Source organism: Coniosporium apollinis (genome assembly GCF_000281105.1).
Source record: "Coniosporium apollinis CBS 100218 chromosome Unknown supercont1.47, whole genome shotgun sequence".
NCBI classification, from domain to species: domain Eukaryota; kingdom Fungi; phylum Ascomycota; class Dothideomycetes; genus Coniosporium; species Coniosporium apollinis.
Window position 1 is genome coordinate 73,684 of NW_006913309.1, and position 27,889 is coordinate 101,572.

Here is a 27,889-nt window from a genome sequence, read left to right on the forward strand (position 1 = left end):
AATATTCTGCCAGCACCCACCGCCTTGGTAGGCCGAGTTACCAGCAACAGCAATTGCAAAGAACGGCATACGATTCTGGAGACGCTCTTCTTGCATTGAGAATGTCTCGTGAGTGACCGGATCTGCGTATTTGTAACAAGCGCTTAGTACACGTCAGCAGTGCTTCAGGCAAGACTTTAGCTTGCTCTCCAAAGCATTACCAAGCAACCCCTCCAGCCAAAGTTCCCATATACACTCCACAACCACGCTCGCTCCCTTTCCTTCCCTCTCCTCTCAGAGCAGTCCTAACACCGGACATAAAAATTTAAACAATCCCAAGCTCCAGCAGTGAGAAGGCACTCGGCCACGAAATCCTCCACCCTCAACATGGCAGACGTCGCCGGCACCCCCAGCGCCCCCAACCAACCCTCCGAAGCCCGCGAGCGCCTCCGCCAACACTTCCTCACTCACCCCTCCACCTCCACGCATCCCCAACGCTGGGACGACCTCTGGGCCGCCGGCGATTTCCTCCCCTGGGACCGGGGTCGCCCCAACCCCGCGCTCTCCGACACCCTACGCGACCGCCAGGACCTTCTCGGCTCAGCCGTGACAGCGGACTGGGACGCCGACGGGCTCGGCGGCCGGAAGCGGAGGAAGCGGGCGCTGGTGCCTGGGTGTGGGAAGGGATATGATGTATTGTTGTTGGCGGCGGCGGGGTATGATGCGTTCGGCGTTGAGGCGAGTGAGAATGCGGTGAAAGCGGCGGAAGGGTATACGGAGGCAGCGGGTGGGGAGGAGATGTATGCGGCAATAGAGCCGGGGCTGGGGAAGGGGGAGGTGAGGTTTTTATTTGGGGATTTCTTTCAGGATGGGTGGGCTGAGGGGGTCGGGGGGAGGGCGGAGGGGGCGTTTGATTTGATCTATGATTATACGGTAGGTTGTGTCTGGAAAGCTGAACGGGTTTGAAGCCCTGGTGTGAGAGTGAGCTAATGGGGCTCGATAGTTTCTGTCTGCACTACCACCCTCTCTCCGCCCTGCCTGGGCTGCCCGCATGTCCCAGCTCCTCGCTCCCTCTGGCGTCCTCATCTGCATCGAGTTTCCAACGTACAAGCCGCCGTCGACTGGCGGACCCCCCTGGGCGCTTCCTCCGGTGGTGTATGAAGCCCATCTCAGTCACCCAGGCGAGGAAGTTGCGTACAATGATGAGGGCTATGTGGATCAGAAGCCGGGCTGGAATGAGCCTAGCAATCCTGCTGCGCTTGTAAGGATAGCACATTGGCAGCCGGAGAGAACACATGAGGTTGGGAAGGGGACGGATTGGGTTAGCGTCTGGCGGCATAAGTCGTAGCTGTATCGTTGTAGATTTAGACTGCTTCTCCAAGACCAAGACAGTCGAATCTCGGCTTTGAAGGGGTATGCGCTCGAACGATCCGAAATCGAGTCCGCCAGTCTCCTGCCTCTGACACCGCCGCAAGTGGTTTCGACATTTCTGTAGGCCGGCTCTGTGTGAGTTAATTGAACAATTCTTTGACCTAAGCTACCGGCGGATACCTCAAGGTACTGGAGCTTTCCGCAATGAGTTGTAGTGCTCTCCAAGTCCAAAGCCGTGTCTGTAATACGCCAACCAAAGGCCGTCTTCCAGCTCGCCACCGCCCTGGTCAGGCTCAATCGCATGTATAGTACCGTCGCCTTGCAGCACATTGATCTTTACGCCGTACGTTTTTGCGAGGGCCAGCAGCTCTGTCTGTCCACCCCACTCTCCTGTGTCCCTGACTTTCCGAATATGCTCGTCAAGCGGGTCTTCAAGAAAGGGTGCAAATTCGTCGCCGTGAGCGGACATGTAGGACGCTGCTGCTGCCCGGACCTGTCTGTATGCCGGCATATCACCACCGTTCTCCGCGCTGGTGGTAGGCGTGATCTTGGGCTTGAGGCCCAGCCCCAACGCACCCATCTGGTCGGCGACAGCAGAGTAGAGGCAATGTCCGTCCGCGCGGATCTCTTTCTCCTGCAAGCCGTACTTCGCGAATTGCTTGAGCATGCTCGTTCGCTCTTGCTCTCGGAGGTTGGGAAGACTGGAAGTTTCTTCGGCCGCTTTGGCTGCTATGGCTTCTTGCTCTGCTGCCCTGCGTGCTAGACGCGCCTTTTGTCGGCTCGGCTTCTTGGAGGGTTGGGACGATTCGCTGTCGGACTTGGGCTCTACCGACAGGTGGCTTACACCGATGGTTATCCCTTTGTCGTCTTTCAGTGTGTCGTCCTCGGCTGACCCATTGGCGTGTGGCTGGGCCTCTGCCGGTTCATCTAGCACTAAGTCGTCAAGCTGTCCGTCCGCAATATCGTCGCCCAGTAAGCTGGCTATCTCAGATTCATGCCGTTCTCTGAGCTCGTGTTCGAGTTTGTCGCACTCATCGTTTACGCCTTTACGCGTCTTCTTAGAAGCGGATTTCTTCTTCTGGGTAATTCTGGCTTGTAGTTCACGAGTTTCTTTTCTATGTCGGGCTTGCAGCTCTTCCATCATGATGTTGAAGCTTCCCTCAGCTTGTCCACGGTCGTGCTTAGAAGATGGGCTTCTGTTTGACGATTAGTCTTCACAAATGCTGCAGATATCGCGTCGATGTTCACAATTCTGGAGGGATGGAATGGGACGGCATCTTCCGCTGACCTCTGACGTCGGCGAATGAAGTCACCGAGCCTCGGCTTGTTGGCTTCCCCGGATTTTGGCTCGCTGTGGTTAACCACCAGCAGACTTCGCTCATTCCATTACCACAAGGCTCCTCTCTTTGCGGTCCATTCTCTACTACTCCCCTGCAGATCTTATTCTCACAATGGACGCCTCAACCCTCTTCGACGTCAAGGACAAAGTGGTCCTCGTAACCGGCGGCGCAAAAGGCATTGGTCGCATGATCTCAGAGGGCTTTGTCGCAAATGGCGCCAGAGTCTACATCTCCTCTCGCGACGCCAAAGCCTGCGACCAAGCATGCGAGGAGCTGAACGCCTTGGGTAAAGGGAAGGCCTATGCCATACCGGCGGACTTCTACAATGAGGAGGATTGCAAGCGGTTAGCCGAGGAGCTAGGAAAGAAGGAAGACAGTACGTTCAGCCTTGTCTTCTGGGAGATATAGACCACTCGCCATCCATTGGAGCAGCCGAATGAGGTAGGGCGATGTAGCTAACACATCGTCCCCCTAGAACTCCACATCCTCGTCAACAACTCCGGCTCCAACTGGGGCGCCCCCTACGACACATACCCCGACTCCGCCTGGACCCGCGTACTAACCCTAAACCTGCACCGGGTCTTCACGCTCACCCAGCTCCTAACCCCTCTCCTCGAAGCGGGCGCCACCCCCTCCTCCCCCTCACGCATCATAAACATCGGCTCCGTCGACGGCCTGCGCGTCCCCGCGCTCGAGACCTTCGCCTACAGCGCCTCCAAAGCAGGGCTGCACCACCTATCGCGGGTCCTCGCGAACCACCTCGGAAGAAGGAACATCACGAGCAACACGCTGGCGTGCGGCCCGTTTGAGAGCAAGATGATGGCGGCCACGCTGAAGAAGTATAAGAGCCATATTGAGGGGAATATTCCGTTGGGGAGGATTGGTAGCCCGGAGGATGTTGCGGGCGCGTGTCTGTTTTTGGCGAGTAGGGCGGGCGCGTATGTTAATGGGGCGACTATTGCGCTGGATGGGGGGAGTTTGGTGGGAGCTAAGTTGTGAGGGTGGCCGGTGTCGCTTGGGACTATATCGGCTTCGTGTGTTTGCTGGAAGGGACGCAAGTTTATAGAGTCTGACCTCATTGGAATGTTCAATATCTGGCTGTACATGCGTGGACCTGATTTAGACTTCTGGAATCTCAGGACGTGGTACCAGCAGTGACACTGATGAGTAGATGTCTTGTTTCCGCATGCCTTGCTGGTATTCGTAGGATGTTTCTAGCTGAAGAAGAGAAATCGTTGAGACATGCAGTTGCGACTGAACAGGAGTCTTGAACGTGCTAGTATTAAAACATCAGCACTGACTTGTACGATCCGCGGGTTGGTATAACAGGTGGTTGATCTTAGGTCTCACAATGGGTCTTTTTCGGATAGCTTGGTTGGTCAGTGCATGAAAAGGATGGACTGCTCCTTTGGAACTTTAGCTCGCATGAATTTTGACGTTTGATTCTCTATCCCTACAGTGCATGCGGCGGATCACCAAGGTCTACTTCGAGCCAATCCGCCATCTGCTCCGCCCTGGGCCGCTCCTCTTTCGACTTCTTCAACGCCATCCTCAAGACCCTTCCAACATCACACCTCCCCTCCAATCTCCCCTCCAAGTCCTCTAATCTCTGCCGCGCAACATTATCGTTGTTAATAGCGAACCCCATGGCGTCTCCTTGGGCAATCATGTGTCTCTTCAAGATGCGATTGCTACCCGCAGCCGCAAACGGTGAATCCCCAATGATTACAAACAGCAGCGTAACAGCCAGGGCATAGACATCCGATGCCGGCGTCGGCGCGCTCAGCTCTCGATTTGAAGACAGCTGCTCCGGCGCCATGAAGTCCCATGTCGCGCCCGCGGTCGGCTTCTCGGGCGGTGCGGTGAGGTGGAAGGAGGCTGAGAAGTCGGCGTAGAGGGGCTTGAAGTCGTTGTGACTGCTAGTTATAGCGTCGCTACAAGGCAGTGAAGAAGTGGGTTTGAGAAGGATATTGCCGGGCTTGATGTCCGCGTGGACGAAGTTGGTGGTGTCGTGAAGCCAAGCCAGGCTTTTAGCGAGAGAGAATGCCCAACTAGGGAACAGAGCTGTGAGGCTAGAAGACCGCGTCGCCGCGTCGAGAGGGTTGAGCTGCTGGAGGACGTAGTCTTCGAGGCTCTGCGGTAGTGCTTCGAGGACGAGGGCGCCGTTCCGGGGATCGTACCCGTAGAAGGGCACCACGTGGTCTTGGCTGTTGGGTATAGAGGACAGCTGAGACAGGGCCTTCGCTTCGGCCAGGAGGACGGCCTTGGCGGATCTGCCTGCTGGCATCTTGATGGCGTAGGCGCGAGGCGGAGCGGTGGTGGAGGATTCGAAGCGGCTGTGCTCGCTTTTGACTGGAGTGACCGGCGGCGTCAGGTCGCTGGCGGTGGTGGAAGGTGAAGATGGTATCGCCAGGAAGACGTTGCTCCAAAGGCCGGTGCCCAATGGCTTGGCGATATCCATGTCGTAGTCCTGAGTGCCAACAGGGAACTCCTTGGGGACACCGAGCGACGGACTCTGATCGTGCTGCGCTAGCGAGGTAATAGCCTGAGGTGGTGAGGAAGGAAATGATTGTCCTCGGTGCCGGGTAATAGTAGGTGTGGCTGGAGGAGTGAGCGCGCCGGTAGAGGGGAGTTGCACAGATCCCATCTTTTGTGAGGTACTGGTAGGTAGTGGAGGAGGTGGAGTATAGATTCGCGGAAGTGAAGGTCGAGACTTGCTTGCGACAGATAGGTACTCTTCTGAAGGTGTAAAGGTTGAGGGAAACGAAGTTGTCGGAGAAGAAGAGGAACTCGCAGGAAGTACATTTTGGCCCAAGGAAAGAGACATATTGTGTGTGTGGTACCGAGAAACTACCTCGTTTTCCAAAAGAAGGTTCGACTTTCAAATCCAAACGCGTTTGGAGGTCCGCGGGCGTGACGGAAGCGTACCGGACCTCTGCACCCAAGTTCTAGGTAAAGTACAACTGTAAGGTTACACAACAGGGACGAAGCGGAAAGGCGCCAGAGTATAGCAGCAGAGATTATGAGTGTAGAGCGTGTCTAGAAAGGTGAATTACATAGAGTCAGTAGATGCGAAGGTTGTATGCGGCGCCCATGAATAGATGTGACGGTGCACGATTGATGAAGTCATTCCAAGATAGTCAGGAAACCTATCTCGGCATAGATGGGAAGGCGCAGCACCGCAGCCATGGATGATAAGGCCGTGGCCCAGCCAGGCTGCCACCACGAGGCGATCTCACTGGTAGGGAAGCACTGCATCGCCGCCGCTGCAACGGAGAGTTTTGGCAGGATCAACCTTGACGGTCAGCGGGAGGCAAACCTCCAGCACACCACCCTCCTTTTATCGGGCGCAATCCATTCTTGTCACTTCGTTTGCGTGCTTCACGACGCGCAGCATCCGGCGGCTTGAGGTTCCGGAGAGATGCCACAGCCCAAGACGCGGTGGAAATGTGATGGAGAGCAAGCGAGCACAGCTCACACCCGGCAGCAGGCCCAATCCGCACGAAGGTGACGTTGACGGAATGAGCTGGGAGCGCGCCCAATCCGTTCCCACAGTGGCCGTGCGCCAGGGTGTCTCTCAAGGCTCGCGCAGGTGACCTGCGCAGCAATCCTTCTTCATCCTATCTCTCATCTATCGTGGACAAGCCTCCCAGATACCCTCGGGAGGCACCTGATGATCCTACGCTCAACACGATAAGGCTGACTCACTAAGACGGGCCAGCATGCGGCTCAAGGTTAGTTCATCTTGAAACGGATCACATGATCTACGGAAACACCTCACTTCAGCCATGGATCGTGACTGAGCAATGCCGCGGATGCACTTCTTCTTCGATCTAACAATGTTGAACCATTTGGAGGGTCCTACGTCCGTACTCCTACGAGTAAAGTCACGCCTAACGTTCTCACCCGCTGCCTTTTGTGGACGGCTGAGAGTACCTGAGCGATTCTTGGGATCTGTACAACAGCTCATGGATCCTCTGAAGTTCAACAAGCATTGAGGCAACGCGGACTCTATTGCTCTGTCAACTTGCGTATGGTCTTCATGTTCCCGTCACATGGTGAGATAGGGCAACTGCGGAGCTTTAGTAACACCCTTACTCCAAGACCGCCTAATCCACTGTCAGAGACTAAGACATCGTTCCCCGCCATAGTACCTTCTCTATTGCTTCCGCCATCCCCTGCGCTAGAGAGGTTGCTGGGACCGCAACTGTATCCGCTTTGTCGAGCGTGTAATACGAACCGTCTGATAGGCTCCGTCGTTCAAAATCCCTTGGACCCCGTAGTGAGCCTTTCAAGCGTAAGAAATTGGAACTAACCAACGGAGTACGAGGCGCTTGAAAGCCAACCCCCACAAATTCTTCTCTATCTGGCAAAAGACCATCTATCATAGAACGACTGCAGGATTTCGCCACCGTATAAAGAGCATAGAGGCACCCACAGTCAATGGCATCGATACATTTTTGTTGTCTCCTCCCTAATTCTTGCCCCAGCTCGCTCTCATGGGAGTTATGGGTCGAGCCGTGGAGTAGCTCTTCTTACAACGCTTCATCTTACCAGCATAAGCCGACTCAGTGGATTGAAAAGATTTTCGTAAGACACCTGGTGGATATCAATACCATACATGGACTACGAAGGCTCCCTCAATGCTGCAAAGGCACCGGAACACGCTCTCCATTGGCTTCAGAGTCGTTTTTCCTCGCCTCAGCTTTCAAGTCTCATCACCAGCTTCGGGCTGCCAACAATCGCCGCGACAAACGGACTGAAGCCACTGTACAAACCTGCGAAATCGTCTTGGTCCAGCATCCGGAACCTACCGTACCACTGCTGGTCGATGTCACCACGATATATCAATTTACGGATGCCTCAATCCATTCCGAGGCGGCGGACACTCGTTCACCCATTTCTGCCAATAGTTGCTAGACTCCTGTATCTACCAAGCCGCCGGTTTTAGGGCTATGAGTGTGTTGGCAACTCATCGACTTTGTTCTGCGGACGAGCTTTAGACTGCCGCATGCGGCTATCTTGCATCCTCTGTAGAACGACTTTGATCCGCTTGTTGATGATACTTGTGGCTGTATTACAAGCGTGAGGTGATGCCAGATCGAAAGCATGACTGATCGTAGTTAAGGGAACGGGTGTGATAGTACACTGGCTCAGAAGTAGTTTGCCCTCAATGCTACCATCAGGGTCTGTTACGGTTGCCTCATACTCTGGTCACAAGCATCGGGGGCGCCCACAGGGAATAACTCACACTCATCCCTCAATTGCTACAACACGGAGATACTAGACCGCAGAGCGGCCACGCCTTATTCTTGAACGCCGTTTGTAACCCTCTATACACATTCCAAAGGATGCTTTCGGTGTCGGCTCCGTCAACGCTGGAAGGGGCTGAGTAGAAGGCACTGTAGTAAATCCTCCAACCCTACATACTAGATCAGTGGCTGCGCCTTCCTCCACCCTGTCCTATATATCTTTCCTGCGGTTGACTGGAACTGCAACGAAGAGGCACCCTTTGGCCGTGCCTCCAGCTTCCAAGAGCACATGGGGCCAGCTTGGTTGTTTGCAAAGCTAAAAGCCAAGACAGAAGGCTCCATAGTGATCCGACGCTTCCGTTGCGCCTCAGTCGTTCTACGGAGATCGGCGCTGCCCACATGCGGCGGAAATAGGTATTCGAAGAACGTCATGTTGGCCGCACCATCATCGCATCACCCACGCTGGCCGTGATGAGACCTTAGTAGGAGACGGGACTGGTGATTCCTTACGTATCTCTAAGACGAGCGTGCGCACCTGGGTATGAATGCTTGTCGTAGGCTCATCGCAAAGGTGGATAGTCGCCCACCGGTCGCAATTTCCTTCAAGGGCGGGTATCGCCTCGAAGCCGGAGCTCAGAACCCAAGATCACGAGGAGCTCGCCGCAAGCACACCAGCCTATGAGAGAACGGAAGCCGTCCAAATGTAGGAAATACTGAAGCTTGAGTATTCACAAAGGGGATACTGTTGACTGCATCACCCGCTCGAGCCATCTCGCGGAGGAGAATGTTCACCTCAAGAGAACACCAGTATCATGGAAGAAACATGATACAGAGAGCGAGCTCGCCGTTAGAGGATCAAGGACATACAATGAAAGAATGGTTCAGTTGTTCATGTGGGCAAGATACCACCGTGCACTCCCTACGGGAAAGCCCACCATCATGGTAGAAGATGGCCGTTGAGCGACCATCCACTTGGGTCTGCCGAAAAGGAGGACATTATCAATTGCAAAGCTGGTTGCTCCTTCCACGTTAAGCAGGTAAGCGGCCAGGTGGTCGAGTGGGTACGATCCCTCACCAAGCGGTGCGGCCCTTGGGAGAGCATCCTCTACCATCCTCCCCCCTGGCGTTTGTAGGCCTTCCCCCAGGTAAGTGTGTATTTCTTTTGCGAGTCTGCAGTTCGAATCGTACCTGCCGCATCCGGTTTTTTGCACTCCTTTTCTCCTTGCGCTCCTTCCTCTTTCATCTCGTACCTCGCCTGCAAGGCCGTCCTTTCGCAATCATTGATCCAAGATCTACGGTGCCGTCTCTTGCACCTTCCCCAATCTTGAGTGCGTTCGTGTAGAGGCCGCAGGCACTCTCGTCCCGACAGCCTGTTTGCGCCTCGTGACATATGACAATCAAGATTTACATAAGAACCAAAAGCAAGATTTTTCTTAATCGAATAGCTCGCACCGTTCAATTGCTCCTGGTACTCTACGATATAGAGAGTCTTTCGGGATATACAAAATCTCTCTGCCCGTCGCACTTCCCCAGGGCGGACCGCTAGTCTCTCCAAGAACTTGCCAACTCCCTGCCCAACTCCCTGCCCAACTCCCTAGGCACATATACCCTAAAATCATCACTACCCCCACTCACAATCCAGGTGCCGCAGCCGAGATCATCATCATCTCTCCCGAACCCCCCCCCCCAAATCCCCACGGTCCTCGAGTTCGGCTCCCACCGAAGCCAACACGCCACCACCTTCCGCAAACCCCAACCAGCGCTCCGCCAACTCCCGACCGCACCCCCGACCGCCCCGGACGCACCGACGACTCCGACCGACCATGAGCTCCACCGAATAAAACCTTTTCTTGGGAGTTTCTCAAACGGCACATTGAGTGTGTACCATGATGCTCAACTGGAGATTGAAAAGGCATAAGGGCGATCGTATTTTAATCTTTCTCCGCCGTGCGTATGAGTTACACGTTACCGTCCAACGCGTCGTTTAGTTGCGCTGGTCCTTCTTTCTTTCCTGAGTAAGGGCCTAGACAAGAATGAGGCCAACTCCACCCACGTTCTTCGCGATCGTACCGCTGCATTGAGGCCCCAAAAGAATCCGTGTGGGAAACACACTTCCGAGCGCACATCCATCCCATCACACCACGCGACCTATGGGGCCAGTTGAGTCGCAGTTTCAAGCATGCCTCAACATCAAGACCCGTTCAGCAGTATCCATCGAGGAGGTGTGTTGTGCCGAGTACTGAAGGTTCCGGGAAGCTTCTGCGGCGAGGCTGTGAGTCCAGGCTCCAGAGCGCCGCAGAACTTGTGGGATTGGATACGAGAATGTTAGGAGGCGCTACACTCGTTTCGCAACTGTTCTCACGGCCCCTAGCACCTTCTGGCAACGTGGTTGTTGACGTAGCCGGCGGTGTCCGTAGGCACGCGGTCAGTGAGACAAGGTATTGATATCTCAGGAAAGGGAAGCAGTGGGCGCAGCGGAGGAGCGGACTCGCTCTGTCTTAAGGGAAAGGCGGCCTCTGTTTAGCATCCTCTTGGAGTTGAGCGGGAAGGCGGCAGATGGCATTGCACTGCTTTAACTGCGCTAGGCTAGGAGACCGGTTGCTTGGGATGCTCTCCTCCGTCGTGTCTTTCCAAGATCGTACTTTCTATGGCTGGAACGCCCTCACCCTGTAGTCTTTGTCGGGCATCTAGACGCGCCAGGGAGTACTATTTATGCGACCAGCTCATCGTGGCTGTTATCAGAGTTGCAGTTCAGAAGCAGTCTGGCGGCAACTAGTCCCTATCATCCAGACGCCCTCAGAAAGGAGGACGTCGAGATATATGAAGTCATGCTTTCGATGGCTCCTATCCACTGTAGAACGTGTGTGATAGTGAGCACTCATAGAAGGCATGGGCCCAGATCGATTTCGCACCCAAGCACGGATTATCGTGGATGGCTACATCGTTATGATACGGTATTACGCTGCGGCCATATGAACCGCATCCAAGCGATCTTAACCAGCTACCGGGGTGCCAGGTAACCAGACGTACAAGCAGCGAATGGCCTGGGAAACTGAAAGACACAAATGCAGAAGGGGGGAATTATGCACAAACCACGCATCCGAGAACTGAAAGGAAGACAATTACAAAGCCGCAGTCCCCCTCCCACCGTGTACTAAACCCGCCAAGTACTACCAACCCCCCACGCCTCCCAGCCAATGCTGATGCTACTTCATCGCCCCCTACTCTGCTGCTTACTTAAAAGCACTCTTCAACTTTCCAAAGAAGCTCCTCCGCTTGCTCTTCTTCCCCTCCGCGCCCGCCTCCTCCGGCGCACTAGCCTGGCTTGTGCTCGTGCGCGCACTCTCCGGGGTCCCCTTAACCTTCGGTTCCAAGTTCCTCTGGGGGCTCTTCGCAGGCGTGACCGGTGCAGCTGGCGCAGCCCCCGTATCCGGGCCGAGCATCGACTCCTTCCTTGGCTGGCTGGCACTGGCGGTGCCAGTCGAGGTCGCCGGGACGGTGGTGGATGGCGCAGCCGGTGTCGCACCGACGCCCGTTGTGACGATTGGGCCTCGGGAGATGTTGGTTGGGGCTTTGCTCATTGGAGAGACGTCGCGGGAGTCGGATGGCCGGGTAGCCTCTTGTTCGGCGAGGCGGTCTGCGCCTGCTGTGTCGGATGGCCTGTCTGGGTCCTGCGCGGCGAGCTGGCCTGTCTCCGTGGCGGCGGACTGGGCGGGCGCCTCGGCTGGGGCGTTCAACCCGCTTACCTGGTCTTGAGCACCGTCGGTAGATGGGGCGGGTGGCACGGACATCACGGTCGTTGCTGCAATCGGCGCACTCACATCGACCTCGCTCGAGCTCTTGAGCGGTTCGCCATCGTCTATGCTGGTCGGGCTGAGCGCGCTCGAAGTCGTCGTAGCAGGCGCAGTTGCTGAGAGAGCGGCACTATCACTTGGAGCCGGTTCACCGGCCACGTCGGTCGGTGTAACAACCTTTCGGAGTTCAGCTTCCATCAAGCTCTTCTCGGTCACGGCCTCAGGGTTCGCTGCCGCCTCCGGTGATACGTGGGAGGCAGATATGCTCTCAGCCACCACGTCAGGGACGGCTGGGGCTGGAGAGGAAGAAGTGCCAGGGATGGAAATGGGCGCTGCGGACATTGAAGTGGTGGATGTCGTCACGGGCGCAGGCTCGCCCTTCTCATCGGCCGTTGGTACCTTCGAGAGCAGCTCCTCCTCAACCTCCCTCTTTTCTGAGACCACTTCAGGATAGGCAGCCGCCTCGAGGCTTCCGTAGGCTCGGGTGTAGGACTCAGCAACCGGCTCTGGCACGTTCACGGTGTTGTCGAGCTCTTGTATGGTAGTCACACCATGTCCTTTGTTCATTTCGTCGATCATCCGCTGGATTTCAGGGTTCAGACCGTGGCTAACGCCGCCGGCAACGACACCACCGGCTACGGCGCCAGCCGCAGCGCCAGTCATGATGCCGGCCGCGGCGCCGGTAGATGGCCCACTAGAGGTTTGGTCGTAGCTTGCAGTCTCGGGTTGTCTATCCTCGGTGCCATATGCGGCGCTGCCAATAGCGGAACTAGCAGAATCACCAGCCTCCATGCCGCCAACTCGGCCAGTGGATGTGCCGCTTTCAGCTGTGGGCGGCGCTTCCGGTACCTTCTCCAGCAGTTCTTGCTCGAGCTGTTTTTTCTCCTCGACGACTTCTGGCGAAACAACGGAGCCCGCTGCTGCTGAATCACCGGTCTCCATGCCGCCAAGTTTGCCGGTGGAAGTGCCGCTCTCAGCTGCGGGTTTCACTTCTGGTACCTCCCTCAGGAGCTCTTGCTCCAGCTGCTTCTTCTCCTGCACAGCTTCTGGTGAAGCGGCTGCCTCGGGATCGGCATGAGCCTGCTGCTGGCTATCGGTGACGACCTGCGGCACTCCTCTTGGCTCTTTCGGTACTTGACCAGCCAACATGGCGGTCGTGCTTGTAGGTCCCGCTGACTGCGTGAAAAGGCTCGGCTCGGAGGGCTCCTTTGTGTCCGGCTCGGAAGAGTCCTTGGTGTCCGGCACAGAAGCATCTTTCGACTCCGGCACGGAAGAATCTTTCGTCTCCGGCTCGGAAGAATCTTTCTTGTCTATTCCCATAATTGGCAAGGCCGACTCTGGTATGAGGGTTTTCAAGGTTGAGGGCAGACCAGTAGAACCCTTAGTGTCCGGCTCGGAAGAATCTTTCTTGTCTGTTCCTATGATCGGCAAGCTCGACGACTCTGGTATCAAATTCTTTACCATCGAGGGAAGACCAGTAGAATCCTTTGCATCCCGGTCGGAAGAATCCTTCGTGTCCCGTTCGGAAGAGTCTTTCGTGTTTGTGCCTACAATCGGCAAGCTAGATTGGGGTATCAGGTTTTTCAAGACTGAGGGCAGACCGAACATTCCACCCTTTGATTCCCGTTCGGCGTCCGGCGTGACGACAGGCGGTAGGGATGGTGCGCCCGCATCGCTCCTCTCGTATGAGTCTGGATCCGTCCTAGCAGTACTCTCGACGGTGTTTCGGTTGAAGGTCGATGAGTCAGGCACTTTCTCGCCAGGCGCAATGTTGATGGGGTTACCGATGCCCGAAGACGCAGGAATAGGAGCAACGCCGAAGGTTTGGTTGGAGTCTTGGGTGGAGTCTTTGGAGTCTTTGGAGTCTTTGGAGTCTTTGGAGTCTTTGAAGTCTTTGGTAGAATCTTCGGTGGAGTCTTCGGGGCTGTCTTTGAGTGAGGGATCGTCGCGAGCAGTCGAGGACACGGTGTTGTCTGTGAAGTTGCTCGAGTCCGGCACTTTCTCGCCAGGTTCGAGATTCACTGGGTTCCCGGATCCAGGTCCTCCGGGTACAGGAGCATCCGAGGTGGCCGGAATGGGCTTGACGGAAAACTCCTTGAGTTCGTCTCCGGGTGTGTCGGGAAAGCCGCCTGGCATGGATGAGTCCGACGGCGGGCGCTCTTCTTTGGGCTGGGCTCCAGCCAGCTGGGACGTCGTGGAGTGGGGTGCGGCCGAAGACATCGTGTGCGCGTGCGAGGATGGATATGGCTGAAGGTCTACAGGGTTCAAGAAATTGTTGTAGTTGTAGTGGCCGTCGTTCTCTGCTGGGGCCGTGTCTTTGGTCACCCAGTTGCCGTCGACGACGAACTGTCACCAGAATGAGTTAGTCACTGGCGATGAAAAGGTCGCGTGCAGCGACAAATGCTGTTGGTTTGCGCTCTAGCATTGGACAGTGACTCGAATCACAGCTAGAGCAGAAACCGTCCGGCGGATTGGGGCGTGCGATGAGTGTAATTCGTACCTTGTAGTAGATTTTCTCGCCTGTCTGCGGAAGATCTACTGTCCTCTCGAAGTAGTTATCCTTCTTGTCTAGTCGCACGCTCTTCGACCAGTCGTCGAAAGTGCCGGTGACGAAGACTTCGTTGGCGGGGTGTTCCCTAAATGGCGCATCAGCTTGTCGCAACCAAGTTGGCAGGATGGCGTTGACGGACCACCTGAATGTGAAGCTTCCCATTGTGCAGTGCAAACAGGTAGCAGGTGAAGGAACGCAGTTACTGGAAAGGATCAAGCCAGCAAACTACGCACGTTTCGGTTCAGGCAGACACAATGGATGAGGGCCGCGGCGGAAGACGGGTGCTTCTGCTGGATGTGTTGACCTCTGAGCAGCGCCGAAGCAAGTTGGGCGAGAGAGGCGCGATAGTGAAGGCTCTGAGCTTGATGCAAGATGAGGCTGGCACGAGCGCTGCAAGGTCCTCTTAAGCTGCGTCGGTTGCGGCTGGTGGTCGAGAGGCTGGGAGAAGAAGCCGGCAGAGCTAGGATGTCGTACAGCCGAACGGTTCGACGGTCTAAACGAGGTGAAGCAACAAGTTCGCAGCAGTTGCGGCAGGAAGCAGGGGGCGCAAGATATTCAAGCGCGCTTTTGACTGAGACTGAGGCGCTCGAACTGACGGCGCCGAGGAGGTCTAATGGGGGATTTGGATCAGGGGGAAGGTCCTTGGTCGGCGTCTCGTGGGAAACGTGGTTGAGATGGAGCTTACTCTAGCATGTCTAGCCAGCTGGTGCCGGCGCTGAGCTAAACCGCGCGTCATGAGACACGTGATCCTACCGGCTGCCTACCTACCTAGCCAGCTCGCTTCCCCTGCATCTCGAAGTGAAGTGAAGCGCTGCTGCCGCCAAGCAGCCTCAACTCACAGGATGCTCGATGCTCGCCCTGATTCTACCCACCCGTCGTTCCGCCTAGCGAGGCCACCGTTGCACATGCCAAGTACTCCGTAGCCCCCTCATCCGCACTTTAGATGTATGCATGTGGGCAGAGAAGGGAAACGACCTGCAAGGCACCGGGCGGATAGAGGCAGAGGCAGCGCAGGGCAGCGCTTTGGGCACGCTGATATCCGACGGTTGCGGGCGCTATGAGCGGGTGAGACGTGGGCGCGAGCTTCATGCGTGGAGCTCTGACTGAACCAAAAGTCCCTAACGAACGGAAGCTCGTCTATCACTATCACTGTCGCAGCCGTAGATAACAGCGCTTTTGAGACCTCACCTGGGTTGGACGGTGAAGTCGGTGAGGCAGACAAAGGGGGGGCTTTGCTCAATCGGACAGGCTCGCATGTCATCCGCTGCAGGCTTCTGGTCCTTCTAGACTTATTCTAGAAAAGCCGGAGCAGGCATCGACGTAACCTAGCAACACCAGCCGCGGCCACTCACACCAGCTCCCCTCCAAAAGCCACCTGCACCAGAGCTCCTCTCCTCCTCCGCTCTCTCTCGACAACCTGCTACTCCGCTCTGCTGATTCCAACCCCATCCCCTACTGCTCTGTGGAATTGCACCGTCGCTTTGCTTGTGCTACAAGACGCATTGGACTGACAGCCGCTTTCAATCGCTCCCGGCGACTCGGCGACAGCTGCTCTTGACCCCTCGTCAGCCCGCCGCACGGTTGATCCCTGCCTGCAGCTCCAGTCCCACAAACCAAACAGCACGAAGCCCCTCACCTTCTGCCTGACCTCGCTCCCTCCAGCTACTCCAGATGTCTCTCCCGTCAACCTTCTCGAACGAGATCAACTCTCTCACCCGCGAGGTCCAGAAGGCTCAGCCAACCGACGTCCTCCAATTCTGCGCCAACTTTTTCCAGCGCCGGCTTGAGTCGCAGCGGGCTGAGTTCCTGCTGGCGCAGCAGCATTCCTCGCAGCCTGGCGGCATGGCCGAGAGCAACTTTCCCGGCAACAATCCCTTTGGTGCAGCTTCCTCGCCAGGTCCGTCAGGAATGCACTCCGTCCAAGAAGAGGACGAGAACGAGAACCTGACCTCACCAACCCAATCGTCGTTCCCGCCCAACGCCATGTCTGGCAGCGACCCTACAGCGCCCTCATCCACCAGCGATACCAGCACCGGCGGGAGCCCATTTGGTAACTTCGGCGGCTTCGGCGGTTTTGGCAGCTCCTCCCGCCGCTCGCCGCCAGGCCAGCAGTCCAGGTCTCCGCCCGTATCCAACGTCAGCGGCGGCAGCCTGGACGTCCCGTCATTTCCCTCCAACTACAACGTCAATCGGCGTACCTCCGTTTCCGCCGAATCGCTGAACCCCACATCAGACACCCACAAGGACTGGAGTCCTCCCTATCACCCGAAGACGCCCGAGCAGCAACAACGTCTCCGCACTGCCGTGGCCACCAACTTCCTCTTCTCCCACCTCGACGAGGAGAACCTCAAGCAGGTGCTCGGTGCCCTAGCCGAGAAGCCGATCCCGGCAAAGGGCATAAAAGTCATTACCCAGGGCGACCAAGGCGACTACTTCTACGTTATCGAGAATGGCAGCTTCGACATCTACGTCAACCCGTCCGGCGCCCTGCAAGCGGGCCCAGACGGTATGGGCAACAAGGTCGGCACCGTCGGCCCCGGCGGCTCCTTCGGCGAGCTCGCACTCATGTACAACGCGCCCCGCGCCGCGACCGTCATCTCCACTGAGCCGTCCACCCTCTGGGCCCTCGACCGCGTTACTTTCCGCCGCATCCTTATGGACTCGGCCTTCCAGCGCCGGCGCATGTACGAGTCGTTCCTCGAGGAGGTGCCGCTGCTGTCTGGCCTGACGAGCTATGAGCGCTCCAAGATCGCCGACGCGCTTGAGACGCAGAAGTTCCCACCCAACACCACCATCATCCGCGAGGGCGATGTCGGCGAGGCCTTCTACATCCTCGAGGCGGGCGAGGCGGAGGTGTACAAGTCCTCTTCGGGCAGCAAGCCAGTCCACAAGTACAAGAAAGGCGATTACTTCGGCGAGCTGGCGCTATTGAACGACAAGCCGAGAGCGGCGAGCGTGGTCAGTAAGACGGAGGTCAAGGTAGCGACGTTGGGTAAGGATGGGTTCCAGCGCCTGCTCGGCCCGGTGGAAGAGCTAATGAGGAGGAACGATCCGAGCAAAGCGCCCGGAGGTGATGGCGTTGATCCTTTGGCAAGCTCATAAGGGGATCGTTTTGAGGCGGCGCAAGCGTGGATAAGATGGAGGATGCAGCGCATGTGAAATGCGATAACAGCAGTGATACCTCCTGAGAAAGCATGGATGTGTGCTACTGCAAAAGATCACGGCACCAAGAGCATTCGCACATTCGGGCAAATGTCATCAAGGATGATCGGGGCGGACGATGGGATGGGGATGGATAATGGAACATGTGTTTCGTTTGTGCTACGACTGGGAACCATCTCATTACCTCTCTTATCACTCTAGTATCTCTCTCTCTCTTTTGATCCGCTGTACCGCGCTCCAACAGCGCTACTTGTAGGCTACAATCCATTGTCGTAAGGACAGCCTAGCATTTCTCCTGACGTTGTGACGCTCGAGACGCAGCCACTCCAGAAACATGGCTGGACTCACACGCCTGCTGATGCCGCGACACAAGGTCAACCTGAGCTTGAGCTGGCGCTGTGCTGCTTCCAGTGGGAAACCCATGCCAAGTGTCAACACGGAAGGTTCTTCATGGGCTTCACACAGGGTGCGCCAAACCGCAAACTAGGCCGCAAAGATGCTCAACACCTCCATGAAGCATGAACCTAGCACCGTTTCCCAGTCGCCCGTGTCTTTCTTGCCTTCTTCTCCCTTGCTTTCGTGTCGGTTTGGTCTTCGCACAGCACAAATTTGCTCTCATTTTTCACCTGCGACGTTCTATGCAAACGCCGTTATTGCCGCATTCGGACGTGAAGGGAGTAGCTGTCGATGCCCAGCTTGCGCGCCAACTCCGCCAAATGCAGATGTGGTAGGTGAAGGCTCTCTTCTGCTGGCCGTGCCTTTACCTCCGTGGTTGACGAAAAGGTCCACGAAGTGTGGCGGCCAGCCAGGAAGAAGCTCTTGGTCTTATCGAGCCCCCTTCGGTATACGATTTGATCCCACTTCTATCACTCCCTCGGTTCCTTTGCCACACTGCTGTTTCAATAAGCTTGACTACTCATGCGGATGGCTTTACCTTCTTCGGAGCGTCCCGCCGAAGGCCGGATTTCTAGGGTAAGCTTTGAGAGGGTGCTAAATTCGTTTCTCGACGTACATCTCTGCGACCACGCAGTACATATCGCAGCTTCTGGCTTGGAGCCTTCAGCATATCAAGAGCGAACGAAACAGCCTGTAGACATACGACCGGGTTCCTTATTTGGATCTATCCCCTATATTCCATCAATCTCCGCACCTGAACTAAGCCTTCTCATTGCTGTTTAGAATCTCTAGTAATGTCCAATGAAGATTAGGTGGGCCATAGACAAGGAGCCTTCAATGGAGTCGTCAACTCGAAGGATTCGGCTTACTAAGCTGCTTTCGCCCACTGCAGAGTGGAGCTGAAACTAATGCCCTTTCCAGTTGAACATCACAGATTAAGACGCGGGGCGAGACGCGCGCCCTTAGTCGTGTTTGTAATCTAAAATAGATTCACGTTTGAGTGAATAAGATGGTTGCCATAGATCAGATCTCTAATAGCCAGGGTGTAGACCCTGACCCTGACCCCACCCCTGCCGTGGGCGAGCAAAACAGTACTGCTCCAACGCCGCCTTTGGCCAACTATGTGTCCGCTCAGCCGACAAACGGGAATGACTTAGATGCATATAGAGAGGACACCAATCCTAATCAGTCACAGCCAGAGGTCCAGGTACGCTTTGGAGCGCCTCGTTCTGCTAGATCAAAGTGAACCAAGACCGTTCGATCATTATTTCAATCTTTGATATCAGGCCTGGCCTCTATATCACTCCCCCTGTGCTTTGGTTTTGACTTAAGTCCTCTCAGTATCCAGTCTTCTGTCCTTACAACTAGTGTCTATATTCTCGACACGCCGTGGGGATACCTTCTATGTGCTGCGAGCACCAGACGTCATTTCTGAGTAAATTACGCCTGGTCTGTTGCTGATTACCCCTTGTCAAAGGACGTGATCACTCGCGATGTCTGTATCATCGGCGGTGGTGCCAGTGGAACACATGCAGCAATCCGTCTACGCGATATGGGCAAAAGCGTCGTCGTCGTAGAGAAATAAGGCCGGCTCGGCGGTCCCTCCGAGACCTACTTCGACCCAGCAACCAACGGCACAACCGAAATCGGCGTCGTCGTTTGGCACGACCTGCCCGTGGTGAGAGACTACTTCGCCCGCTTCGATATCCCCTTGGTCAAGGCGAGCTTCGCCACACCAGGAGTCTCGACAATCCACGCAGATCTTCGCTCGGGCGATATCGTGGACGACTACAAACCCGCGAGTCCGAATGCCGCCCTTGCCGCATATGCCGTGCAGCTTGCGAAGTATCCGTTCCTTGAGGTCGGCTTCGACGTCCCCTATCCAGTGCCGCCAGACCTCCTGCTCCCCTTTGGTGAGTTCGTGGAGAAGTACGCGATCGATGCGGCGATGCATACCGTCTTCGGCTACGCACAAGGCATAGGAGATCTCCTTCCGATACCGACCATCTACGTGATGAAGCTCTTCGGGCTGGACGTGCTGCGAAACCTACGAGTCGGGTTCCTGACCACTGAAAGGCACAACAACGGGGAACTATACGAGAAAGCGCATCTCGAACTTGGCGACGACGCACTGCCGAGTAGCGAGGTCGTCAAAACAGACCGCGACGCAAAGGGCTACGCCACAGTATTCGTAAAATCCCCCTCTGGTCCAAAACTCATCAAAGCCTCAACCCTCCTCGTCACAATCCCCCCCAAACCAAAGAACCTCCGCAGCCTCGACCTCGACTCCACCGAGCGCTCCCTCTTCAGCCAGTTCACGCACGCAGGCTACTACAGCGCCCTCCTCTGCAAAACCGGCATACCCGACACCGCCCGAATCAGGAACATCGGCGCGCATACAGCGTACAACCTGCCCATTCTGCCTGGGGTTTACTACTTCGCACCAACCGGCATACCGGGTCTGCACGCCGTCAAGTACGGCAGTCCCGTAGAGATGTCCGACGAGCAAGTGAAAGCGGACATGATTGCGACGCTTGAGCGGCTGAAGACAGCGGGGACGGTGCCGAGCGCGACGCCGGAGAGGGCGGAGTTTGTGGTGTTCAGGAGCTATGCGCCGTTTGAGCTGCGCGTTCCGGCTGGCGCGATTGAAGCAGGGTTCTACAAGGAGTTGTATAAGCTGCAGGGGCGCAGGAGGACTTTTTATACCGGCGCCGCGTTTCACGCACATGATTCCTCGTTGTTGTGGCTGTTTACGGAGGCGCTGTTGGCTCGCATAGTTGCGTAGCCTTTTTTCCTCACTGTGGTTTACGTTGGTTTTCTTTCGTGAGGATTAAAGCGTCTTAAAAGATGGAATAGCGATGTGGTTGGATAATGGATTTGCGGTTCATGTAAGTCCCTTGTTCCGGGGTCACTTCGCATTCATCACGGATACATTGTGATCAACAACATTTCGTAGGAATATTCATGCTTTCCTAGGTATGCGCCTTCACGCAGGTGACTATGCAAGTACATGGTTATGAATAGATAGACATACAGTGAACCATCCAAGACCAACGGCGCCATCGTTTGACTTGACACGAAAAAAAAAACTGACCCTACAACCACCCTAAACTGCGCCCGACCCCCGACTTGAAAAAGCGCTGAAGTTCAGCCGGTCCGAACAGGTTTCCTCGCTCCTATTAAACGGACACATATCCAAACATGGACCAGAAGCCCTATAATCGTATCCGGCTTTGGGGAGCTGTTGCACGTTCTTGGAGAAATCCCAACGACTAAGGGCTTGAGTAGCCCTCAGTCACCTTCCGCCTGGACTGGTATCGCGACATGTCCGTCTCTCTTGCCCAACCAGTCGCACTCACTTCTCGCTCGATGCCTCGCTCGTAGGCTTACTCCGCTTCTCAAGTTTCTTTGGCTTCTTCTTAGGAGTCGGCGAATCCTGCCCGGTCTCTTGCTTCTTCGGGGTCTCCGGTGCTGCTTGTTTCTGCTGCGCTGTTTCGTCCTTTTTCGGTTCATCTTTCTTTGGTTCTTCTTGCTTCGGCTCCTCCTTCTTCGGTTCATCCTTCTTCGGTTGCGGTTGGGTTTTCTTCTCTTCCTTCGGCGCTTCTTGCTTCGTTTCCTGCGGCTTCGGCTGCTCTTTCGACTCTGCTTTCTCCGGCTGCTCCTCCTTTGCTTCTTCCTTCTTCGGCGCAGGTTTCTTCTCCTGCGCCATGGGCTGTTGCGCTTGCTTGTCCGGCTTCGCTTCCGACTTTGCTGCTGGTTTTGCTTCAGGCTTTGCATCGGCCTTCGCATCCGACTTTCCAGTCGACTTAGATTGGGCCTGTTGCTCACTGCTCTTCTGCCTGAGCTTCGGCGGCTTCGGCTTCTGCTCCCCCTCCTTCTTCGCCTCCTCCTTCTTCGCCTCTCCCTCCTTCCCCGGCTCCTCGACCATAAAATGCGCAACCATACACTTCTTCCCATTAATCGCCAACACATCCTGCGGACACGCACTCATCACAACCACGACATCTCTCTCCGCCTTGAGTTTCACATACCCGCCCCTCTTCTCCTTAGGTGCCTCGAATTTGATCACTCCATCGTCGCTCCAAGGAATGTTCATGAACAGATTCAACGGCGCCGGGACATCATTAACCGTGACATCAGCCCCGATACTCCTCGCCCCCTTCAACCCACTCTTCTCGTTGATGTCCTTGAGCGCCATGACCAGGTTCTCCGCGCAGCTGCCGTGCTCCTCCCACTTCTCGACGCCGAGCTCCTTGTAGCGCTGCGGATCGCACGCCGCGATCAGGGTGTCGTGCACGCCGGGCGAGGTATCTTCGACGATGGTCAGGAGCGGTGCGCGGAGGTTCGAGACGAGGGTGTCGCCGGGCCGGGGGATCAGGTGCAGAGTTGAGGCGCGCGTGTGGGGCATGGAGAGGAATTCCATCGGGGGGACGTCGTCTTGGTGCGAGGCTGTGTAGGCGGAGTAGGCGGCGTAGAGGGTGCCGGGGACGCCGGAGCCGGTGGCGGCTTCCCAGAGTGCTTAGCAAATAGGGTAGCAGAGAATGTTAGGAGGAAGTGCTGGAGGGCTTACCGGAAATACTAGCAGCGCCGACGGGCGTCTTCGAGAAATCGTACAGTTGTTCTGCATACGACTTATTGGGATCTGGCTGGTGTGATGCTGCAAACGCTGAGAGCGTACCCTTTGAGGGTAAGTAGGATGTGAAACCTTTGCCAGAAGGGATGTAGGACGCCCATGTTCGTGAGGTGGCCTGCTTCTCTGCCTCCTCATCCTTGTCCTTTTCTTCCTTGGACTTTTCGGAGGGCTTCTCCTCCTCGGTCGTTGACTTACCGCTGCTGGCGCCCTTTCTTCGGAGTGAAGGGAGGTAGGACGTCCAGCTGCTTTTAGTGGATGTTTTGTCGGACTTGTCGGACTTATTAGCCTTGTCGGAACTTTCAGTTTTGTCAGACTTGTCGTTCTTATCCGACTTCTCAGTCTTATCGGACTTCTCGGTCTTGTCGGACTTCTCGGTCTTATCCGCCTTCGGCGACTTCGAATCCGCTTCGTTGTCTGATGGGACGCCAGAGGGCGGGTCCGATGCCATTTGCGCGTCGTCCGAGGGCTTCTCCTCCCCATCCTTCTTCTCGGAAGATTCATCTGTCTTCTGATCTTCCTTCGCAGGCTTCTGCTCATCCTTCTTGGCTGATTGCTTCTCGTCCTCCGCCTTCGCCGCAGCGGCCGCATCGGTCGCGGGTTTATCCTTTGACTCCCCCTTCTGCTCCTCCGCCTTCTGGCTGGACCCTTCCTTCTGCTCGGTAGACTTGTCGTCCTTGGTATCGGCCTCAGCTGCCTGTTTGTCGGCAGCCTCCTCTTCCGCCTTCTTCTCCTCTCGCGACGGCGGTTTGGCGAGCGCAAAAGCCCAGGTATCGACGACTTGGTGGCCGTAGGTGTTTATGATTTTGATCGTGTGTCCGCGCGGCACGAATGTCGCCGTGCCATGGCGCGCCGGGATGGTTTGCTGCTCGCCAGACATGTCTGAATATCCTTAATGCAAAGCTGGACGTGACAATGGATCAAGTTCGGGAGTAACTGAAACGCTAGATTCCAGATACGATGCTCGCAGATTAGATAGGTATACAAATACTGGAACAATTGTCCGGCAAGCGCTAGTTGTAATTGTCGCAAAGGAATCGCAAAACGTGCAACCAGTGTTTTCAGCGCAGCAACTGGCTTTAGGGAGAGCTCGCCGAGCCACAAACTCCCTAACTTATGACGCAGTCCCCAAGAGAGCGGGCGGTGCAGGGGTTTGCACATGCTCCGGCCTGGGCCGCATGCGATATCGCCATGCGTCATCATGCAGGGTGAGGAAGCGCGTCCGTGAGGGTCCTCGGAGTAAGCCGAAAAAGGTGTTGTGCGGAGATGTGCGGGGGGGAAATGCTGTGTTTCATTTGTGCAAGATACATGTGTATCGTAGGACAAACTGATAAGAACTAAGATAGAATATACATAAAGCTGCGACGCTGCTCAAGCACCGTCGTTGAAACATGCCCATGACAGCTGCCGAACGGCAAGGTGCCCACCTGCCCGTCACGTGATGAAGAGCTTTATGAACCGATACATTTATACCTGGTGTTGGGTTATGCTGGTCTGCTTATGATGGATTTGATTGTCCAAAGTTGAGATCTCGAGAGCGGCGATTTCACGTGTCAGAGGTTCTGGTAGAGTTGGTTCGACATGTCGTTCCCCGATGTTGAAAGCACCGTTGACAGAGTTGTTCCAGATACGTAAAAATGAGTATATACAACCGCGGACCGGTCAACTACGCGGGGCCTTGTCCATCAAGGTTCATCACCTCCGCTTCTGTCGCGGTTTCCTGCCCGTCAACATCTTCCATATCCTCATCCTTTCCGGGCCAGCATACCTGCCCTTTCCACACACCTCTCACGTTGGCCACCGCCACCACGAACCACACGATGACCAGGACGATTGTCGCTCCAGAACACACCCAGCCGATAGCCTTGCTCTTGAGGACATTGCCGATCTGGATGGCAGCGATTACAAGGCCTACGTTGGGGAAGACAAAGGCCCACCAGTTGAGTGTGAAGTAGATTTTCCGAATACCGAAGAAGACGCTAACGGTCGACAATGCGAAGAACCAGAAGCCAATGAGCCAGAGAAAGATGCCGGCCGGTACACCGAACGCCTTCCAGAGGTCGCCGGTCGGGACGCTGGTAATGCTGAGGAAGTCGTCTGGAAGAACCTTTTGGGCTTGACTGCCTAGCGAGACGAGCGTGATCGAGGTGTATGCTGGACACGTGTCAGTACGATTGGAAACCGAGAACGAGGAATCACGTACCTGCTGGACCAACGGCGACGTACATTCCCGGCCGCTTCGACTCTTCGGGTAGTTGTTCGCTGATTAGCCTTGTGATGTATAGCGTGTAAATAATCAGCGCAAAGGTCCAGCCAAGACCCTGGAACATAATGCCGCCGATCATGATAGGAAGAGCTGCCTCTCGCGGCTGGCTGTACTCGAGGGTAGCGGCCAACGGGCCGAGCACGAGGAATGGGTAAAGAGGCAGGATCCACGCTGGAAGAGCGTCATGAATAGGAGGGGACTCGAGATCGAAGATGACGTGGTACTGAAAAATCGCGACCAGGAGCGCACATCCGGCAAAAATCCAGAAGCAAATCTCAAGCGTTTTAACGAGCCATGGCCCGCACGAATCTACCGCGTACTGTTGGATGCAGTACAATATGAGGCCAATGGATACCCAGTACGTGCCGAAGAAGAAGCTCTCATGCGGGTGATGGAGAGATCTCGTGATGGCTTTGGGGTTGAGGACGAAGCGGGTCGTCATAAGAGCGCTGAAGAGGAAGAAGAGGACCAAATCGAGAATGAAGAAGACCTTTCCGATTGTACGAAGGCCATCGAAGCTATTGGGCTGCTGAGAGAGAAGGGTTGCGATGGCACCAGTCGACATGGTGCATTCGAACCATGACCATGTGAAATGGGACAGGCGCTCTCGGATCGAAACCCTCTGGTTGTGTCCTTTCTCAACATGACTTTCTCTCAATGTGAAGCGACCCATCCTGCCGACTGCGGAATCGCTGGGTCAAATGTGCGCTGCTTGGATCCGAATAATGGATGAGACTTCGGCGGGAGGTCGATTCGAGTTGAGGCCGGCGCTTGAGCCAGGACGCGGTGTACCGATGTGATATCCTCAAAACTCCTGGTTTACAGCTATGCGTCCCGGGCTAAGTCAGTTACACCCACATCCAAGCACCTCAGATCGAACTGTTCGGCTTGACCTACCACGAATCTTCTCTGCAGGAGCGAAGATGGGCTTTCTTCCAGAACTACCGTCAGTACACGGAACGTTGGTTAGTAGACAGAAGACAGCCGAATGTGTCAAGCTGCTGCTGGAGTTTCAAGTCTCAGAATTAACATTAAAAGCGCTCCTTGTTCTAGAGTCTAAAAAAAGATAGAAGTGCGATGGCGCAAAGCGCAAAACTCGTAAGTTGAAATGTTAACCTAAGTCTAAGGAACAACTCATCGTGGAGGACATGTATCGAAGATTCGACATCATGTCAACCAGACTTCATACGCGCGCCGAGCAAACGGTGACATCAAAATCAAGGAGAAGCGGCTTGGCGGTCTGCAGGAACTTGGGAATCTGAGACGTCAATCGTGGAATTCCCATTCCGATCAAGGTGCGGCTCATCCGGCAAAAAATCACCGGAGCCGGTTAGATGAAATAGCCGCAGTATACGCAATTCCAGGGCAATGCACAGCCATTTTCTGTTGCGCTCGACCTCGGGATGAACCAAACCTGTCTGCGGAGATTAAAGGCTTGGTTTCAAGGAGCGAATGGCGTTGGGCTTGGGGTCAAGCTTGAATTATTCGTATCCAGACGTGTCGTTCCTGGATTTCTTACATGACGCAATGGGATGCGAGGGTGCTGGAAAAGAGATTCTCCGGCGAGTCTTGAACTCCAGCTCCCGCCTTCGCACGGGGTCAAGACGACTACGAAGTACCTTCGATTTTTCAACACTGCAAGATCAATAACTTCAGACGTGTTAGCATACAAGCCAATGCTAGTCAGAAAAGCCGGCTGTTGACGCTATCGCATCGCAAAACTCCTATTAGCTACTGTAAGTTGAACGCCTTCTAATTGGCATCAGATAGGCAGTAAGCACTCATTGCAAAGTTTTCCCATTTCGTTGGTTTCATTCGAGCACCCTTCCAGAGTCCTCACTCTCCGTTCGGAAAGTTCAATTCTGCTGCCGAGTTAGATTACAAATTCCTCAACCTTGTGCTGCAGTTTCCGGCTTGTGAACTGTTGCTTCATGCCGGTAAACTTAGCGGCAATGCACTACTCCATCGGCATGTGTATGGCACTCCTAGAAGTAGCGTTAGCAAGGCCAGCTGATCATTGTATCATTCTGTGTGCGATTAACTTACGGCGGGTGCGCCTGATGTTGTCGTCTGCACCTCGGCCAGCGTTGGTGAGGCCGTGATATTAGCATCCTCCGCAGACACACTGCTGGATGTCGCAACCGCCGATGAAGAAGCTAAAGAGGTTGCCGACGTGGTTGCTGCTGCGGAACTACTCTCCTCTGGCGCCTTGCCCGTGCAGCCCTCTCCAGGAAGGGCGACATCCCATGCGTAGACGTCGAGCGCGAAGTACTGCAGCGTATCACTGTTACGTACAGCCTCCTCGGGGTTCGAGGTAGCCAATGCGAGACACGCCGCGTAATCATCGGCATAGTGCTCAATGGTTCCTTCGCCGATGTTGTACACGTGAAAGAGGCGGTGCATGATGTCGGAGGCCCAGTAAGCGTTCGTCGCTCCTCCTGCAACTGTGTAGCCGTTTCCGCACATCGCCTCGAGAGACCAACGAGTCGAATATGACAGCGGACAGATCACGGTCTCGAGAGTCGCATTCTCGCCACGCCAGTGACCACCCCAGCCTAGAATATCACCGTCAGCGCTGCTTGTAAGACGGCGCCTTAATGCAGCGGCCCGAATAGACGAAGCAATGCTTACCTTCCTGTTCACAGTTTCCATCCGGATTATCACACCTGAACCACATCCCGCCGCGGTCCGCACTGACGACCTTGTCGAACCATCCGATCGGCTCCGCGGTCGGGGCGTTGCCGAAGTACTTTGTGTAGAACGAGGAGCTGTTGCCGAAGTGAAGGATGTGCTCCTTGGCGTGCTGCGCTAGCTTGATCGTTTCCGCAAAGGCTCGCTCTAGCTGAGCTCGTTCGGTCGCATTGCAAGAGGGATGGATGGGAAAGTCTGGAGTGGCGCCGCTGGCCCAGTCGTAGGATGTCGCTGCAGGCCCGGCGACCGTTCGAGTTACCGTCACCACTTCCCTTGCGTGCAGAGGAAGAGTGGGCGAAGCCAGCGACAACGATGCGGCTAGGAGAGCCAATGAGACTGCAAGAGCTGTGAGGCGCATCTTGATGGTTATTCAATCTCGATCTCGAGGTTTGCGCGGGATGTTGTCTTTGTGAGAAGATTCATGTATGGAAATCGACTTCGAAGCTCGACTTTCTGA

The 27,889-nt window shown here is 55.5% G+C and overlaps 10 protein-coding genes across 10 annotated transcripts; 4 read left to right on the forward strand and 6 right to left on the reverse strand.

Moving 5' to 3' along the window:
• Window positions 1-366: 366 nt before the first annotated feature.
• Window positions 367-1,327, forward strand: W97_07948 (uncharacterized protein; the record flags this gene model as incomplete). Its single annotated transcript, XM_007785817.1, has 2 exons — window positions 367-912; window positions 983-1,327. 2 exons carry the CDS (start codon window positions 367-369, stop codon window positions 1,325-1,327), a joined length of 891 nt encoding a protein of 296 aa, XP_007784007.1.
• A 204-nt stretch (window positions 1,328-1,531) lies between these two features.
• On the reverse strand, window positions 1,532-2,494 carry W97_07949 (uncharacterized protein; the record flags this gene model as incomplete). Its single annotated transcript, XM_007785818.1, has 1 exon — window positions 1,532-2,494. The coding sequence occupies one exon, from the start codon at window positions 2,492-2,494 to the stop codon at window positions 1,532-1,534; it is 963 nt and encodes a 320-aa protein (XP_007784008.1).
• Window positions 2,495-2,801: 307 nt separating this feature from the next.
• W97_07950 (gluconate 5-dehydrogenase) lies at window positions 2,802-3,689 on the forward strand (the record flags this gene model as incomplete). Its single annotated transcript, XM_007785819.1, has 2 exons — window positions 2,802-3,066; window positions 3,166-3,689. The coding sequence occupies 2 exons, from the start codon at window positions 2,802-2,804 to the stop codon at window positions 3,687-3,689; spliced, it is 789 nt and encodes a 262-aa protein (XP_007784009.1).
• A 454-nt stretch (window positions 3,690-4,143) lies between these two features.
• W97_07951 (serine/threonine protein kinase) lies at window positions 4,144-5,337 on the reverse strand (the record flags this gene model as incomplete). The annotated part of the gene is made up of 1 exon (XM_007785820.1): window positions 4,144-5,337. The coding sequence occupies one exon, from the start codon at window positions 5,335-5,337 to the stop codon at window positions 4,144-4,146; it is 1,194 nt and encodes a 397-aa protein (XP_007784010.1).
• A 5,838-nt stretch (window positions 5,338-11,175) lies between these two features.
• On the reverse strand, window positions 11,176-14,449 carry W97_07952 (uncharacterized protein; the record flags this gene model as incomplete). The annotated part of the gene is made up of 3 exons (XM_007785821.1): window positions 11,176-14,082; window positions 14,237-14,372; window positions 14,427-14,449. The coding sequence occupies 3 exons, from the start codon at window positions 14,447-14,449 to the stop codon at window positions 11,176-11,178; spliced, it is 3,066 nt and encodes a 1,021-aa protein (XP_007784011.1).
• A 1,509-nt stretch (window positions 14,450-15,958) lies between these two features.
• On the forward strand, window positions 15,959-17,389 carry W97_07953 (uncharacterized protein; the record flags this gene model as incomplete). The annotated part of the gene is made up of 1 exon (XM_007785822.1): window positions 15,959-17,389. One exon carries the CDS (start codon window positions 15,959-15,961, stop codon window positions 17,387-17,389), a length of 1,431 nt encoding a protein of 476 aa, XP_007784012.1.
• Window positions 17,390-19,397: 2,008 nt separating this feature from the next.
• Window positions 19,398-20,630, forward strand: W97_07954 (uncharacterized protein; the record flags this gene model as incomplete). The annotated part of the gene is made up of 2 exons (XM_007785823.1): window positions 19,398-19,418; window positions 19,455-20,630. The coding sequence occupies 2 exons, from the start codon at window positions 19,398-19,400 to the stop codon at window positions 20,628-20,630; spliced, it is 1,197 nt and encodes a 398-aa protein (XP_007784013.1).
• A 570-nt stretch (window positions 20,631-21,200) lies between these two features.
• On the reverse strand, window positions 21,201-23,355 carry W97_07955 (uncharacterized protein; the record flags this gene model as incomplete). Its single annotated transcript, XM_007785824.1, has 2 exons — window positions 21,201-22,363; window positions 22,416-23,355. 2 exons carry the CDS (start codon window positions 23,353-23,355, stop codon window positions 21,201-21,203), a joined length of 2,103 nt encoding a protein of 700 aa, XP_007784014.1.
• A 786-nt stretch (window positions 23,356-24,141) lies between these two features.
• W97_07956 (uncharacterized protein) lies at window positions 24,142-25,306 on the reverse strand (the record flags this gene model as incomplete). The annotated part of the gene is made up of 2 exons (XM_007785825.1): window positions 24,142-24,629; window positions 24,679-25,306. The coding sequence occupies 2 exons, from the start codon at window positions 25,304-25,306 to the stop codon at window positions 24,142-24,144; spliced, it is 1,116 nt and encodes a 371-aa protein (XP_007784015.1).
• Window positions 25,307-26,778: 1,472 nt separating this feature from the next.
• Window positions 26,779-27,790, reverse strand: W97_07957 (uncharacterized protein; the record flags this gene model as incomplete). Its single annotated transcript, XM_007785826.1, has 2 exons — window positions 26,779-27,296; window positions 27,373-27,790. 2 exons carry the CDS (start codon window positions 27,788-27,790, stop codon window positions 26,779-26,781), a joined length of 936 nt encoding a protein of 311 aa, XP_007784016.1.
• Between the last annotated feature and the right edge of the window lie 99 nt (window positions 27,791-27,889).